General features: G+C 47.8%; 1 protein-coding gene across 3 annotated transcripts in view; it reads left to right on the top strand.

Annotated features, from left to right (window-relative positions):
- LOC121595857 (flocculation protein FLO11) overlaps positions 1 to 17,934 on the top strand; it is a 30,042-nt gene extending 12,108 nt beyond the window's left edge. For 2 of the 3 annotated variants that reach the window (XM_041920158.1, XM_041920157.1), the window contains exons 3-12: positions 1,047 to 1,191; positions 8,856 to 9,013; positions 9,092 to 10,364; positions 10,454 to 11,182; positions 11,717 to 12,475; positions 15,685 to 15,862; positions 15,929 to 16,081; positions 16,163 to 16,278; positions 16,353 to 16,508; positions 16,583 to 17,934. In XM_041920158.1, the coding sequence (XP_041776092.1) occupies positions 1,047 to 1,191; positions 8,856 to 9,013; positions 9,092 to 10,364; positions 10,454 to 11,182; positions 11,717 to 12,475; positions 15,685 to 15,862; positions 15,929 to 16,081; positions 16,163 to 16,278; positions 16,353 to 16,508; positions 16,583 to 16,743 (3,828 nt within the window). In that variant the 3' untranslated portion in view covers positions 16,744 to 17,934. The remainder of the gene's footprint in view (positions 1 to 1,046; positions 1,192 to 8,855; positions 9,014 to 9,091; positions 10,365 to 10,453; positions 11,183 to 11,716; positions 12,476 to 15,684; positions 15,863 to 15,928; positions 16,082 to 16,162; positions 16,279 to 16,352; positions 16,509 to 16,582) is intronic. The other variant, XM_041920159.1, reaches the window with a different exon arrangement.
- The last annotated feature ends 447 nt before the right edge of the window (positions 17,935 to 18,381 follow it).

The following is an 18,381-nucleotide window of genomic DNA, read 5'->3' as shown; positions in this document are numbered from 1 at the left end:
GCCAAGAAACTGGCTAACCTTCATTATTCAAGCGCACCGAAGTGTAAAAATTATTCGCAGGCACATTTTTGGGGGCAAAAGACATCCCATCGTAAGCAATTTCACTTCACATGAGCGTGTTTGACTTCTTAATCCGGCCGCCCGGGCGCAGGTGGATCGATAAGGAATGGGAACGTCACGTCCCGGGCATGGGAGTTCCCGCGGGATTAAAGCTGAACAAGGGAAGCGTCAAAATTTAAAGGCTTTGCTTGGTTAACTCATCAGCCCAAGATTTATTCGGCAAAGCCGGCAAGAACTTTAAGCAAAGACGCATTTCATTGCAGTTGCATCTTTGCCCGTTGGCATGACCTTCAACTTGAACTTGAAGCATGTCTCGGGACTGAGCTCCGGGAGACCACCTGTAGGTAAACCATTTCAATGTACCGTCTCCGATTCACCAACCTCATCAACCGCCTGTTCCAACGAGCCCCGCGCGTTACGATAAAGTTTTGTCCCTTAATCAGCGAAGAGTCACGCCATCGCCAGCGGAAAAGGCCAGCGCAGGTTGATTTAATTTGCAATTAATTACAAACTACCAGAGAGCCCCAACAGCAGTGCGCTGTTGCGGTTGGCTTTCGTTGGCTTTACCGATTTGCTGGAAACTAATTTCTTGCCGTAAGGCAGCATCGAAGACGTTTCGGGGAGACCCTGTGTACCGCGCAGTAACAATGAATTCAATTAGCTATCGCCTATCGACTTCTCTAGTTCTTGGGCATTCCGGAGAGCAGCAGCAACAACAAAAATACCGACAAACCAACAGAGCCCTTAATGTCACTAGGTCCATTCTACGCTGTACACCGAATGTTCTTTGCCCCTTGAAAAGCATCCTACAAGCGGGTGGATCGAAAAGAAGAAGTAAAACCTTGAAAAACATTATGCAAATTTTGTCTATGACCTTTGTTGTGGGCCCTGGTGCCGTGTAGCTGATTTGTTCCGTGTACTGATTCGCGCTTTTCATGCTCTTCTTCGTGCTCTTTCTCTCTCTCTCTCCACCCGTTCCATTGCAGATGTCCAGTGTCGATCTACGCCGGGGGACGGTCAGATGGAGCAGTCACCAGCGGAGTGCCGCCCAGCTCGCTACCTCCCTTACCCTGCTGCTGGGCAGTTTGCTCTCGTCCGCGTACAGCAGTCCCGTGTTCCCGTTCACGTCATGTAAGTATGAACATACACACACGTAGTAGCGCTAGCCCTCGACAAACATGCACGATGAGGGTCTGATAACTGCATTAATTCGGGACACATCGGGACCGCGGTCAGTCCGCGTGGAGTACTCCGGCACTCAGGTGTTATCAGATTTTACAGCTTAATTATGTCGGTTTATAGGTCGATGGCACGATTCCTAATTGGAGACAGTTTTTTTTTGTGTATGTATGTTTGCTTTTGTTTCATTTCTTACTACGGTGAGGATGCATATCAGAGATACAGTGCCATTATTTCAGGGGTCTGCATATCAGTAGTGCTGATTCAGGGGGCGATTATTAAATTAAATATTCTATTTACTCTGATAGGATGCGTGCAGCAATTAATTAAACTGGGACGCTTATTAAATGCGATGGAGTTGAGTTGAAAGTATTTTTTGCAAGCCAATACAAGTACAGTCGGAACTTAATTTAATACATTTGTCACCACAATAACAGAAGTTTTGTAATCTATTCCCAAATTCCAATGCTCTATAGCTTGGAGTAGCGACTCAAATAAGTTAGGACAGATAAAATATTCTTAATTCATTTGGGCTTAACTAGCATAATGTCTAACTAATTAGCTAGTAAAAACAGGCATAAAATAGTATCAGTTTTTACCAAATTCTATTGCCTTTGTAGTCCCACATCTAATGATTATTCAAAAAGCTCATAAAAATAGTATTAAATCTAACCGTTTTTCTACCATTTGATTCTACAAATTCAGGACTTATTCGATTCTCAAGATACTCTCATCACGCAATTGAGTGATTTTTTATTCTTTTTGGCTCATATTATTCTACCGTTGCGTAATATGCTCCCTTCCCAAAAGCCTGGGTCGGTGCAATATTTACCACCAAAAAACCGTATTAAATAGAGCGCACAATTCGTTCAACCATTCGACCCGGTCCGTTCCTCCAGAAGCCACCGGTGGATTGTGCGGAACTGAATAGAATTTAAAACACTTCGCCCTAGCTTACGGTTGTGTGGATAGGCTGTTGTTGTTGATTTTTCTTTCTATTCCTTGCCTTCACGGCGTGCCATCCGCATCTAAAGTGACCATTAAAACGCTGGCCTTACGGCCTTATGGGCCAGCAAAAATAATAAAACAGTCTACTACTAATAATGAAGCAGTGTGCAGGAAAATATTTCAGCTCCAAGAACCGTTAGGGAGCAGTGTAGTTTTTTTTTTTTTTTGTTCGCTTCCCGTGGTCCCGTACTACGACAATACCTACTCGTGGACATGTGCGAGAGGATGTTGGTTTTTTTAGAGTGTGGAGAAACGGTGGAGTCGATTATGGTTTTCTTACCACGCGTGTCGCCATTGTCTTCGCGGCCAGACCACGCACAGACCAAACGCACAGGCGGAGGGCCTGCGCTCCAGGGTAGTCTCCGGTAGTCACGCCAGCCGAAGCGAAAGTGAGCGTTTCCCGTTGCCCATCTAGGGGTTCTATGGGTGAGTTCATTTTTGATACACCGGTACACCAACCATCACGCTTTCATTACGGAACTTCTAATCGATGATTGCACCCCGGCCGGTCGTGGGGGTTACCGTGTCGGAACCGTGTGCTATTGATGTGCTTTTCATTATATTTCAAGTTCTTTGTTTTGATAGAGCCCCAGCAGCAACAAAAAATAGCAGCACAAAAATAGCGGGAAGCACCTTCCTTCCTTACGCTGCAGAACAAACTTTTCATCCCAGCTTGTTCGGTTTATGATGGGTTTTGGTCTTTGTGTTACACCCTTAACCGCGCTATGTCTTCTTGTTTCCTCTCGCACTGTCCACTTGCTTCACAACATCGTGACACTAGAAGACGCGTGCCACCCGCTACGGCTACGATGCTGGTAGAATAATAACAACGCGGTTCTCCCACGGCACATTGCAGCTGCCCCGTACCGTCCTTTAGGTTTCGCTGGCGCACATTACAGTGTGGAACGCTTCGGCAAATGCAGTTTGTTGACCTTTCTCACAAAAAAAACCCCCACCTTCATACGGCAAAACTTGAGCCGGGACAAAGCGAAACTGCTCAGAAAGTTGTTTTAAACAAATTTTTGGAAACTGTTCTCCGTGTGCACCCTACGGCGCTGGACTGGGCTGCAATGGACTGGTACGGTTTTTATGCTCCCCAAGGCGCTGTTAAATATGATATGGCTATGAAAATGATTACGATGATGATCGGGATGGGTGCCGCGGGCTAACGAAGCAAATCGGTAAGACTGTCTGCAAGCAGAAGACTCTAAAGTGACTTAACAGCTTGCAGGTTAATGGAGGTGTATCACCAAAACGATGCTGGACTTTAATCGATTGTAACATCGTGGTAGTGGTCGTAAAAGTTTGAGAATATATATTTCTGCATAATAACACCATGCACATTAGAGCTGAGGCGAGCATAAGAAGGAGTTTTGTTGTGAACTTTTCTTTTTGGCATAAGAACATATTTCCCTTGGTTAGCTTTAGGTCGAACTAAGTGTTTTAGTTGGAATAAGGAATGAAGCGTCATGAGATAGTTTGTAGTAAGCTTTTCTTCTTTTTTTAATAACTTTAACGATGTCAACAAATTACAGTCTGTACCCGAGTTACGCGGTTTCTGCGTTCCCAACGAATCCGCGTAACTCGAATATCCGCGTAAGTCGAATTTCACGTTTTTTTACTAAAATACTATTGATTACTCAGAGTTTTCTATTTAATTTAGTACTTTTCTACACTTTATCATTTGTTTGATATGATTCGTGCAGAAAATTCTAATATTTCTGGCTTTTAAGCGGTTTCAATTTGTTGGAAAAAAATGCAATTTTTACCTAACTTGAAGCAAATTGTACTGATTTGACATTTAATCTGTCCAATTAAAAAAACCGCGTATCTCCGAATCCTCGTAGGTCGAGAACCGTGTAGCTCGGAAACAGACTGTACTAAAATTCGGATCGTCCAGTGTCCAGTGTCAATTGAAAATTGGAAAGAACTAGGCTTTATTCAAAATCCTAAACCTTATTTCTATTCTAGAGACCAAAATCAGAGCTAATAAATTTCAGAACTGCAATCTGTTAAACTTAAACACAACTACACATAACATCATTCGGTCATTATGAATCTAAATTGTAGCCGTTTACAATGTTTTGAATAGGGTATGTTTTAGGTTCCTGATATGTCTCCAGATTCTTAGGAACCCAGGCAAAAGAACTCCACGAAAATGTATTTATTATTTATTTGAAGCATGGCTCAACAGTAGTCCTTTACAGGCAAGAAAAAAAGAACTCATTCCACATTACCAACAAAAAGTAAGCATCACTTTCGAACAGGCTTACCGCAATGTTTTTACACTCCTTATTTGCATCAATTACTTAAAGAAACACTGCATCGGCCGATTGACAAACCACGCAATTTCATTTCACTTTCTTCATGCCATAAATCTAATTTATTACTATCAATGCTCTAATCACCCTCACCATTCTCGGTGGTGAAAGGACGGTCCAATACACCGGACTAACCGACCGATCTGAATTCTCCGGGTGTCTGTCTTCACAGGTCCTGCTTTCCCTAACGGCCACCATCAAGCCAAATCGATTTGCAACACGGTCGCTCCACTAAATCGTACACGTACCAGTTCCAGTTTCGGCGCTTCGCTTCGGCTACGAGTGAAAGTAGCCGCGCTGCCCAAAAGGCTAAACAATGTCCCATTCTAGTTTTGCGCGATTCGACACGGAAAACGAAAGCGAAACTGGGCGAAACGGCGGGTGCTTCGTCGTCGTCGTCCGGTGTTGGCGGAGGTGGAAGCAAACAAACTAACCTGAAACATTCACGGAACGGATGCTTTTACATCCCAAGGACCGCGTCAACCAAGCTGGGCTCATTTTTCAGCTTTGTTGAGACGCACCTTCTGTTAGCGTGACAACCATTTTTGTTTTGTTTGCTTTTATTGATGGCGGAAAGAAAACGCTTCTTTTGGCAAACAAAAGCAGAACTTGCCCGGAGGGGAGAAGACCACATCTTACCGAAATACGGAAACAAACTTCGCACTCATGCAAAGGCACACAATGCTGCACAATTGCGTGAAATTTCGATTTCGCTTTTTGGTGCGGATTTTCTTTCTTTCTTTTTTCGGCAGTTGTTGGTAGTGGTGGAACAATTTGAAGGAATCCGCTCAGTTTGCTTATCATAACAATTCGTCCCTCGGGGGTTGGGACCAGTCCAGACCAGACACAACGGAGTGGGGGCTGGGCGGGAGGTTGCTTTTTAGAAGCATCGCTCATTTCATACCAATTTGGTGAAGATTCGGCGTATGGGGCCGCCCGCGGTAAAATTGAGGTTACCTGCAATGGACAGCAGAGTGGAGTAGGGGAAGAAAACGAACTCCCATCTCTCTCCCCTCCCATTCCCCGTATCATATCATTTCGTTTGCGCGGCGAGGCTTTCTTTGTGTTACATTAGCACCATCATCATTGCTCATCATCATCATCAGCAGCAGCAGCGTTTTGTGATGGGGCCGCCTAGGGGATGTACGCGTAATTGACACGGCACCACGAATTGCCACCCCACTCCGCTTCCTTGTTGGCAGATCCCGCTCACCCCCCACCAACCCTATGGTTTGCCCCGCGCGGATGGCGAGCTGGGAGTTTCTCGTGCGTTTCTCGCGCTTTCGGTTTTGAGGTCACTGGGTAAAGCTGCGGGTGCATGCTGGGCCAGCTTTAATTTACTTTCTTCCTCCGCCAAAAAGCACCCACTCCTACCGCTGCTTCTCTCCCTGCCATGCGCACACAAAACCTTTCCCAAGATACTGGTTTGGCAGACACTATCAAAACCAAGCGAGCAATAATGGGATGGGAAAGCAGGAAATGTTTACGGTTCTGCTGGTGCAAATCAACGCGGCCAGTCCTAACCAGTTGGCAACACCTACGCCGTGGCCGGTCCAACCCAAAGCTCAAACCCTCTGCTCGCTGGCGTTCACTTTCATTCACAGGTTAGCTTGAAATTCGTGAACCTGAAATCGTTCAGCCCCTTGGACGGGTTGATATTTGTCATGTCCGAATTTGCAGCAGCAAAGCTGATCGGGTGCCAAAACCATGCCAGCCAAACCGGATTCCCGCGCAGGGTGACGCACCGCGGATTATGTTCACACATTGTGTGTCCATTGCCTCGGGAGAAAGTGTCACTCGGGCAGGCGGGAAGCGACCCGAAATGGCACCCGAGGGTGATGGATGGAATGGCACACGCGTGAGTCATGCGGCTCAATTCGAAAGCGCAAGTAAACGGGCCCAACATTCCACCCAAATGGGGGTTTTGTTGACCGAAACGCTGTGTGTGTGGAAAGTGATGGCGTTGGCGGCTATGGGTCACGCGGGAAGCACAAGGACGTTGAAGTATGAGCACTAAATTGTAAGCAATACCGGCTATCCCAGGGGAGCGCAGAACGTTTTATGTCGCGTTCAGCTGGTTGTTTATTTTTCAAAAAGAAACTCTGCACTCTTCTCAACATAAAAACAAGAAAACAAACAAGCTAATGAAGACTGACAGTTGCTTTTTAAAGCTTGTTAAGTCAGCCTTTATAGGACGAAATAAATAGTCATGGTTTTATAACCCCTCATTATTTGTTATTTGATAATTTCATCCACTTCAAGGTTCTTTACCGCCGGCCTAGAAGGCAAGTGATTATCGCACACAACTCTACCAATATCCTCAGCGCCCCTTCAGAGACTAGACGATTCTGCCGTGCCAGAGCACGATTGCCAACGGCACGTCTTGAACTTGACTTTGAACTTGCTTCGTGCAGGAGCAAAAGGAACTGTAATGATACAAAAGAGATCATACAACCAGACCGAACTGCTGCTGTTTTTCCCGCGATCATGTCTCGCTAGTGTCCAAGGGCCATTGCCATTGCCGATTCCGATTCATGCCAGTTGTCGGTCGCATGTTGGTCGCATGTACACCCGTTCCGTTGCGTTTGCAGGTTTACACAAACGGGTTTCGGTTATGCAAACCCAAACTCTCCGTTTCCTCTCTCCCTCTTTCTCATGCCCCGGTTGCGAGTTCTCGAACCCAAGTTTCTAGCCCGGAACGTGTAGGGACGCGACCGGAGAACACGGTCGACCTGCCTTCCGACGCTCGGCTAGGCAATGAAAATAAACAGAGTTAATTTAACCCATTGTGGTGGGAGCGGGTTTTTGCACAAAACTCCCGCCAAACAGGGTTCTACCAAAACCCCCCCGGAGGCACTATTCTTCTGCCCGCGTAATAACGAGCGCTGACAGCTGGACACTCAACTGACTGCGCTCTGTGTGAGGGTAGGATGACCTCGCTCGGATAGCTATGCCGTTAAGTGCCAACGATGGGAAAACATCTGGATGGTTGAATCTTGTTTGGATTTGGAACGTTTCGCAGAGGTGCTCAGACCAGTTCCGGCTCGGAAGCAATCGTGCATTGTTTTCCGTGGGTTCACCCCAAAGTTGCGTTAGTTCATCAAACTTGATCTGGTGTTCCGTGTTCCGTGAGGTGTCACCGGGTGCGATCGCGATAACGTTACGCCTCTGCTGACAACTTTCATAACTGCTTTGAGTGTCTGATGAGAAACATTAAGATGCATGCATAACGCGTGTATGTGAGGAAGCTTCCCCCAACCAGACACACACTCCATCGCCCGCAAGACAAACAATCACATTTCACATTTAAAAAAAGCAAACGTAGGAACATGAATCATTGACAACCAAGGTAATCAGGCTTTTCAGGAATACGCTTCAGTCAGCAGAAAAGAAAGTAATCTCGTTTCAAAGCATCGTTGTAGCGAAAAGACAATCTCAGCCCAAGCAATGCTTTCAACGACCGAAGAAAGTAAAACTCCACTTCCTTTGCTCCGGACGGCGGCGGCGCATTCGGTGGTGCAGTTTTAAGCACCTTCCCCCAGCACAGAGAGCAATCATCCGGCAACCCAACAAAGGGGCAATTGTATAAGAACCATAAATCGAGGTAAACGATACCCGGGCTGACCCACTTTCGAGGGAGCTCCCGTTTTGGAGCTTCCAAGCCAACGACGCCCGCATCGTGCTCAAGCAAAGGGAAGAAGCGGCAGCGCAGCTGTGGCTATGGGCAGGCAAAAGGAATGGTTTCATTTTAAATTCCATCCAGCATCCAACCATTTCCCGGCGAAGCGTGTCCTACCCGGGACATTTCAGTAATTCATGAGCGCACCTCGCTACACCTCGGTGTTCCAGGCTTTCGTTGAAAAGAGCATTTCTAACGCTGGTCTGGCGCTTATCGGATTGTTGAGAGCAACAGAGAGAGAGAGCGAGTGTATGCAAATGGAATTTCGGCGTTTTTGCAGGTGCTGACTGTGGCGAGCAAGATGCTTACGTGCGATATGATGCTGTAAAAATAACACATTGACCTAGTCCGGTACACGTGAGCTGAAATGGTGGTCGCGTTAGATGCACAGCGTTAAACGGGCAGCATGCCTAGAAACTAGGTTTTGGACATTTAGAGATAGAGCGATAGAGAGTGCTTTAGAATGGCACTTAATTTATGGAGCTGTTGAGCTGTTCGCTGTAAATGTTTGTTTGTCGCACTGGATATTTATAACCAAACCATAAGCACGCATCACATACCCGTACTAATCGCTTTATCTGTAACCTACATCTTCTATCTTTCTCCAGTTCAAGCTAGCAGAAACCTTCGGCATCTTCCCTGCGTGGTACGAAACACTGGCGAGGAAGGAATTTGCATGTTCGCTATCGATTGCTTTAAGGCCAATGGCACACATTTGGGCGTGTGTATAGACAAAATTTTCTTCGGATCTTGCTGTCAGGTCAACGTAAGTACTACGCTTTAACTCTCTCCCTTTCTCTTAGCACTAAGGCTCTTGTGATTACCATTTCTCCTATTTTCCCAGGACGATCGGTTACTGTTCGATCCGGACATTACGGATAACAGCATCGATCACAACTCGGTCGGTAACTTCCAGCACTTTCCACCATCGGTGAACACGCACCGAAAGCCACCGCTCACGGAAACCCGCCTGCCAACAACGGCACCTGGCAATGGGACGAAGTACGAGCTGCTCAGCACATCCACGACCACGCGACGCACGACCTCCAAGAACAATCGACGAACGACATCCACCACCGTACGGACGACGAAAGCTCCCCAGAAGGTTCAACAGAAGGATGACCTGCAGACGACGACTGAGTACCAGGAGTTCACAACGTTCCAGTACGTGCAGAGTAGTAAAACCCCTGCCGGAAGTTCATCGCCAACATCGAACAAACGGCCTTCAGCACGTCCCAGTCCCAGTTTGGCATCGCAGGATAATCGTGTTTCTACGACCCGAACAACCACTTACAAACCTTACAAAACACGTCGTCCTACGACTAACAAAACCTCAACGGTACGTCCACCTAACAGACGACCTGCGCAACCACTAACGACTACGACCGAAGCGCCAACGGCGACTCCACCATCTACGACTAGGAAAGTCTCTGGACAGAACACGAGACATCCAACGACTTCGTCGACGATTGCATCTCGCAAGCCGCCCAGTTCGATTGCTGCTTCCCAGACACAGACGACCATTGCGTCGAGACGACCAGCGACGACACAGTCCACTCCAAAGCCCGAATCAACGACTCCCTCTGTCACGTATTCCCGACGACCAACAACGTCTCCTTCGCTGGTACCTTTAACCAAACCGACCACAAACCGAAGACGACCTACAACTACTACCACGACGACTACCAAAACGACTGTACCGGCCACGACAAGCTCGGAAACGACGCGAGCGCCTCGTCCGCGTCCCAAACCAACATCCCAAGTCGCCACTGTGCCGGCCACATCGCTAGACCATCTAGTTGAGACGCATTCTTCGAGCTCGGAAGCTACATCGAGTAGTGCTGTGCCCTCAAGCAGTACGAGTAAACCAACCTATCCTTCGACCACGGTTAAAGTAACACAACCAACCACACCGACACCCACTCCAACACCGGCCTCTTCCACTACAAGATCCACCCAATCCGAACCATCAGTGCAATCTTCCACCATAAAGGTTCCCGAGGTTCCGATCAACCTTGGAGACTCTGAGGATCTCGCCTCCCTTTCCCGGCCTGGGCTGGTAACATGGACTAGCATCCTGGAAGACACACCGACCGAGCGTCCCAGCTCGAATCAAGGTAAGTACAGTCCCGATCGTACCGCTTCTCACTTTACTTATGCTCTCATGCGCCCCAACTTCATGCCCATCATCATCACGCATCTGCAGGACCGACCACTTCCAACAGCTGGATACTCATACAGACACTAACCCCGGAAGAGGTCGTTGCTAGTAATCAAACTAACCAGCATGAACCATCATCCTCCACTCACACACCGCCCGCATCGGTCGAGGTGTCCTTCTCGCAGGACACTAAGCTACCGATCGAGTCGCTTCTACCGGAGGCGGCCTACGTGTACAACACTGTCCCGGAGGAGGAACCCGCTCCAAACATTCTCCTGCTGCCGGACGATCTTTCGGTACATTCGCAAGTAACGTCCACCTCTCGCTCACCCGATCAATCGTTGGAAGCGCAGTCGAAGACCACGGAGAGTTCGGTTGCAAGCAGCAGTACGACCGAACAGGTCAAATCGAGTACTCTCCCACCGTACGAGCGAACGAGCACCACGGTGCGTCACTCATCGATCGTTCCACCGACGACCACTGACAGTACGACGATCGTAACCAGACAAGGACCAGTGTCGTCCACCACCGCCCAGTCACAGATCACTCAATCACCCGCCAAACCCAGTAGCGAGGCGGTAGAAGCGATTAACGAATCGGTTGAGACGACATTGTCCACGACGATCGTATCCTCCTCACCGAGAACGACCGAGATTCCTGTCGCCGCTGTTACTTCGACGCATTTTACATCCTCCGCCGCACCGACCTTAACGACCAGTGATATGTTTACGAGCGTATCCGAACAGACATCATCAGCGTCTAGCGAGGAATCTGGTAAATTGCATGGCTTTTAAAATAATCTGCCCTCACAACACACACACTAACTTCATTCATTTGGTGACTTTAAAGACTGCACATTTCCCTCACTAACTGCACCGTGCGAATGCGAGATAAAACGATACGGCGCAACATCCGTGCCGTGGCAGATCCAATGACAAGTTCCGCGTAAATGCTGCGATTAATAACATAATTCCCGCGGCATGTACGCAAGCTTAAACTGCGATGAGAGATGGTACTAATGGCACTATTAGCCTGTGTCGTTTACCTTTTGCTAATAATCATTCTTTTTGCCTGGCGTTTTTAATTTCAAACCCAAGAGTGGTTTTTTGTATTTTTAACGGCAAAATTTCATACTGAAATCACATTTAATGCACCGTCCATTTGGATCATCGCTTGTTACATCGCTTCGCAGGACATTTGTTTTGCTACGGAGCCCGTCAGTGCATCGCAAAGCATGACTGCGGTTTATTTACCTTCGGTTATATGTGGGGGCCCTTTAATAACTGCTCATTTGCTATCATCAAACAGGCACATCCTCCACGACGGACGCTTGGTCGTCTTCGAAACGACCGCCGGCCGTCGACGTGTCGTCCACCACGGAAACCATGCTCGTGCTCCGTGAGACGACGACTGCCGCTGAGGAGTCGATCGAGAGCGCTACCGAAGGCAGCGGCGAGGAAGAATCCGGTAGCGGCAGCGAAGAAGGCTCCAGCGAGGAAGAAGAAGAGGAAGAAGGAGAGGAAGGAGAGGAAGGTACGGATGAAAGTGAAGAAACGACTGATGCAACGACGGCCTCGATCGAGAACGCTACCGACGCTACCCAGCACAAGCAAACGAACGAAAGCACCACCCCGGTGACATCTTCCTCCACGGCAAGCTCCACCTCGGCAGCTCCCAGTAGTAGCAGCAGCAGCAGCAGCCCGAGCACAATGTCCTCGACCTCGCTCGAGCCCAGCACGATGACAGCCTCAACCTTGTCACCGGTTTCGATCTCCACCACGTCCACCTCGAGCTCATCCCCATCAACGCTGTCAACGGCCAACAACGTGACGACACCAACATCAGCCCCGGTGACATCAGACCGTGGCCCAACAACGACCCAGGGCATGTCGACGACCGGCATGCCCATCAAGTTCCCCGAGCTGCCGGCCAGCAATCAGACGGCGCTTCCGACAACGACCACCCTGGCGATGCTTGCCAACGTCACCACGGACGGTGTTACGCTGGCGCCCGATTTCCTGACCACCTCAACACTGCCGACGCTCGAGGGGATCGATTACCGATCGGGTGAGTACACCTTTGACATAGGAGGCCGTACGGGGGGGAGTCGTATCGCACACGCAATCGCCAACTTGCCAACCAAAATGCCCCGATCAGGGTGCCGTTCTGTGGTGCACTAAAAATTATCTCATCTCACGCGGAAGGAAGCAACCGCGTTATGTCCCATTACGAGGTGATTGCGTCTTCAGACCGCTCATCAGCTTGTGGGCAGTTTTTCTTTTTTTTTTGCTACGAATGTGCTTATTGTAGGTTCTCACTCTTTTTCCCGAGCACAAACACAAACACAAACACACACCGACACGCCCTTCGGGCGTCATTCGTTGGCGTGGAGGGTCATAAAAATATAACATAAATAATTGATAATAACATAAAACAATTTTAACCTTGAAAGCAAGTTCAATGCTTCTCCCGCACGCCACACCGCAAGTCACGAAGGTTCGGCATCCCCCGGGCTCATCCCTGCCCGAGCAGAACGAGCAACAATGCTCGCGTTCGTCTTCGGACTCGGGTTCGGTTTTGTCATTACCACCCCGATCCAGGCAGTATCTCCCGGACTGATTCACCTTTGCGGTGGGAGATCGGATGTCCCTATTGCCTAATGCAAACCGAGGCCGGGTGAAACCAACTCGTTCCAGTGCTGGAATTGCACAAGCAAGGCGCGATCGGATCTTCCACCGTTCCCTGATTGTGTGGCATCTTCGTGCAGGAATTCTTCCTTGGAGCTTGGCAAGGTATTGCGAATTTTTGTTCTCTCGCTTCTTGTGCATGTTCCAACATTCGGAGCGCGGTAAAAAACGGAAGGTAAACAATACCTCATACTGAAGATTTGCGAGCAGCACCTTTCGGGCGACCCCGAAGGCACACGCGAGGCGGAGACCGAGCTGAGCACGACCTGTTTCGAAATCGATTACACTGATCGCTATCGACAGGTAGACTCTATTTACCTTCGACCATTCACAGGCGGAACGGCACAATGGTTTGCACCGAAATGATTGATAGTCTGATAAATTAGCTTTATGTATTTAAAGTACCTCCCGCTGTTAGGGTCTGCTCAGGTGGAGCGCATTTTGGCAAACATCCTTTACGGCTGTGGGAATCAATTTTTGCAATATGAAGGCAGATTTTACAGCTCACTATAGGGTACCTTTTTGGGTGAAGATCGTCTCGTCTCCATTAAGATACTGTACTGATGTTCCTTCCCAATCGAAGGCAGGCTCAATAATAAGCCCATCACTGTGGGTACGACCGGGACACTAAATTCAATCCCTTTGGCTTTGAGGCCATTGCACACCTCAACCATTGGTATGAAATATTATCGAGCATTGACGTGCGAGCATTCGCAAGAGCACAAATACAAGCCATTCAAGAGTGTGATCCTGAGCCCAAAGGAGGGCTCGTACCGGACAGCCATGACCATACCGGAGCAAAGGTGCGTGTCCCTCCCCGACACCTGATTTACTGGTTTTTCGGGCTTGAATAAAATAAATTATTTATATTTACTTAATGGTATCATTACTATCACACACACACATACGGGTAATGTTGATTTATGTTCAAGCCCGGCTGTTTGCCGGCCTGGGGACCGCTCAGTGCCGGCACCTTGATTTTGACAGTTGCACACTCTTGCGTGATCCTTCCACGAGGGCACCTCTTTCTTCGTTGTCGTCGTCCGGAGGGCATTCACAGGTCGTTTGTTATCCGGTTTTTTTGTTGTTGTTTCAGTTGTTGTCTTCTTTCGCTTCGCCCGTGTTCACACTTTGAACACCAGAACCGGGCCAGAAAGATGAGTGTGTGTGTGTGTGGTTTGGCTTTTTGTCGCCATCGAGGATCACCAACGCGTTGCGTACTCCTGTTTTGGGATTGTGCACCGCATCGCGATCGGTTGTGAACGGAATTTAGCGCAGGAGCTGCACAGGAATGTACAGGGTGGTGGGGCCGCCCCGGTGGCTTATCGCTTGCTTGTTAACATTATGTAATTAATTGTTACCGCGAGGAGGAGCATTGTGTCGTGCTGCGGGCATGCGCACATGCAATGTGATCGTCCGTTCGGTTACTGACACTGTTGTACGGTTTTGCCTGCGAGCAGAATGGAGCTCAGTTCGCTGACATCTTGATGGTGGGGTTCCTCCCCCTATCGGGATTGACAGCAGTTTACAAATGATTTTAATTGATAGCCTACACATGTTTACAATGTATTGTGAAGTGATCCAAAACGGAAGCTTTGTTGACATTGTATTCTTGCTGCTAAAGCGCAATAAGAATCATTTCATTTTGAGAGGTCACTTAGAGCCCCTTTGTACCTTAGGCGTAATCCTATTATAAGCAACATTTTCACGCCATTCCACCATTTCTACCGTGTTGATAGATTCATCCCAGCGCAAGATGAATTGCTTCACGCACGGTGAATCATTTATCATAACTCAAAACTCCCGCCAAGCCAAGCCAACTCCAGGCTTCAACATTCAATTAATGCGTCCTGGATGCCGCCACAGCTGCTAGATGTCCGCTGCGAATTGCTCTACAACACTGTGGAAATATAAAACTCTCGTTGACAGCGAATTACATGTACGATTCTCGTTTCGCAACAACCCCGAGTAAGTGTCGGGGAGTGCATGCACTGCTTATCCTCTGGACACCAACCACTCTTTCGCGTCTAATGATAATCGCGCATCGCGGCTCTTCCTCTCGTGCGGAGCGAACATTTCATTACATATTATGCACGCTGTCGTCCTCGCTACGGTTTGCCCATTCGTTCGCTCCAAGTGACCCTTTCCGATCGGCAAAAATTAATCTTGCCACTGCAGCCTCACCGATCAGCGGCTTGGACGTTGCACCGATAAGAAGAAGCTGTGCGAAAAACTGGTTCCCACAGCCAGCTGCCCGCCGACCCCGAGTGCGTCGCCGGCGAGTGTGTTAGCACCGCGCGCTACACAAACCACGCACACCCATCAAGATCGTACGGATCTGATTGGGTCGAAGAGGATCATTTACAATTTTTATGGCAGCATAATTACGATTCCATTCATCCGTTCTGTGTGTCCCCCCCACACACCACGCGAAGGCTCATTAATGCACGCATCGCTGCACGAAGATGGATGCTGATTTCCCTTGCTTATCTTGCTGGGCGTCTCTATCGCTATGCCGATTTCTCCTCCTCCACGCGCTATTTGAAGGTATTTATCGTGTGTAAACTGTTCTTATCGTTCATCTTGCAGTGTGCGGCAAAAGGATGTTCCCTGAGCCGCGTATCGTCGGCGGTACGAAGGCAGCGTTCGGCCGGTGGCCCTGGCAAATATCGCTGCGTCAGTGGCGAACGTCCACCTACCTGCACAAGTGCGGTGCGGCACTGCTGAACGAAAACTGGGCCATCACTGCGGCGCATTGTGTTGACAAGTAAGTACCAGGCGTACCGAAGATCCGTATCACTTTAACTCAAACTATATTCGCCGCCCTGAATAGTGTTCCACCGTCGGATCTGTTGCTGCGGTTAGGCGAGTACGATCTGGCATTGGAGGAGGAACCGTACGGCTACCAGGAACGCCGCGTCCAGATTGTGGCCTCTCATCCACAGTTCGATCCGCGAACGTTCGAGTATGATCTGGCACTTTTGAGGTAAGGGAGAAAGCTAGAGGCCGAGATCGAGCGATGATAAGAGCGCGCCGTTAACACCCAACTTTTGATCGGTTTTTTTAGATTCTACGAGCCAGTTGTCTTCCAGCCCAACATCATACCCGTCTGTGTGCCGGAAAATGATGAGAACTTTATCGGCAGAACAGCATTCGTTACCGGGTGGGGTCGTCTGTATGAAGGTAAGTTGAGTTTTTATCGATGAGATACAGAAAGCCAACAGTTTAATTGCTCTTATGCTCTTGCTTTTCTGTAGATGGACCACTGCCAAGCGTGCTGCAGGAGGTGACCGTGCCGGTGATCGAGAATAAGATCTGCGAGACAATGTACAGGAGTGCCGGTTACATCGAGCACATTCCGCACATCTTCATTTGCGCTGGCTGGAAGAAGGGTGGCTATGACTCCTGTGAAGGTAAGCAGAACTTAAAGCTAGTGAAGATGTCACTTTCAAAGTCTCATACAAACGTTTTGCCTATTTCGACACAGGTGACTCCGGTGGGCCGATGGTAATTCAACGTACGGACAAGCGATTCCTGCTCGCAGGCGTCATCTCCTGGGGCATTGGCTGTGCCGAGCCAAACCAGCCCGGTGTTTACACCAGGATATCGGAGTTCCGGGATTGGATCAATCAGATACTACAGTTCTGAAGCAACTCCAACTCCGCGCACAGGAGCACTGAAAAGAGAAACACACGCAGTAACCTCGCTGCTCTCGTTGATGTATAGATCCTTGGAACATCCTTGTTGCTCCAAGCGAGGGGAGGGCCTATGGAACCCTTGGGGTAAACAGCATCCCGATCGACTTTGTCCGTCTTCCCACTCCCCCAGCAGTGGGTGTGTAGTTGTTGATGTTTGATACTACGTTTACTCATTAGCGTACAGTTTTTTTTTTCTTTTATAAGTCGGCATATTTTGATGATTATTCGGCCAGCTAAATCTGGCCGATTGAACATCGATACAGCCTTAGGTGACAATCGTTTTGGCAAGCTTTCCGCCGCGACAGACAAACAAACGAGACAAAGTTTTTAGCTGACAGTTGTGTTAAGTTATACCCGTTCCCCGTAGTTTTGCTCAAAGCATCCAATAACCCAGTGTGAGTTCCAGGACACTCAAAGGCAAGGTATTATAGTTAGTCGGCACTCCGGTGGTAGAAATGAAAATCGTTACAAACCGAGCATTGATCGTGAAAAGCAATTGCTCGTAAAGATCACACACAGAGTATCTTTAAACCTAGCAACAAAAAAAAAAAAAAAAAAAAAAAAAACAGTACGATAGTGAGGTAACGTCGGTTTTTCTTTTTAAAGTAAAGTATGTTGTGATAATTAAATGCATCGTCGCAAACGAAGTCGTTTTGTGAACGTTTGCCCTGTGGGAAAGAACGTGCAGTAGTGGGATGCACTCGGTGGATGAATGGTGCGCGAACTAGAGTTACGACCGTTAACAGTAGTTAGACACTATTTTGCAAGTAGAAAGTACACGTTACGCGCTAAGATGACTTTATTTATTTATTTATATTCAACGTTAGATACATTTGATTGTGTCGCGCATCTAGCTGAAGAGAGCGGAACGAAAGACGCACAGACAAACTGAGTAGCGTAGGGACAATCGGACACTTAGGCAACGTTAGATTGACGAACAATCGCAAAAGGTGCTACGACTTAATGCAAGGCGAATGGGTAACCGACCGAATGGACGGACGTGATCGGAACAGGTTCTGCTAGTTTGTGTGACAATTTTTCCTGTACATAGTTTATACTTAAGAAGCCAGATGCATTCCGATGACACGATATTTAAATTCGACTGTACTATACTTTGAAATAAACATTTTAAACAACTAAACGTGAGTGTTTCTTATGTTATTTCGATGACAATGTTTCGCAATTCAAGACAAACAGACAATTCAAGACAAAAAGGATTTTTTACTAATCAAAGAAAGTAAAAAGTGGGAAAGGATAAATCAAAAGATTAATAATCTAGCTCATTACATTTCCGGTGGACGTGAATATTATTGGCTGTTACTCATGGAAGAGAGTCTGCCCTCATAATGGGTAATAAAATCTGGATAAAGCAAACCAGGGATAAGCAGAGCTACAATATTCAGTGAAATTGATATAATTAATATATTCTATCCACAATATTCCGCTTAATAAAACTTATCAATTTTCAAAGTCTCCACTCGTTTTTAAGGCCTCAAAAATGTCGTTGATGAAAAATTTTGATAACAGCATCACAGATACTTTGCAGTTCAGGTTGTCATGCGTAATCCATTTGTTTGGCCTGTTCATT

This window comes from Anopheles merus, chromosome 3R (genome assembly GCF_017562075.2).
Source record: "Anopheles merus strain MAF chromosome 3R, AmerM5.1, whole genome shotgun sequence".
NCBI classification, from domain to species: domain Eukaryota; kingdom Metazoa; phylum Arthropoda; class Insecta; order Diptera; family Culicidae; genus Anopheles; species Anopheles merus.
The sequence above is the reverse complement of the archived record's forward strand: the minus strand, read 5'-3'. Positions and strand labels throughout refer to the sequence as shown.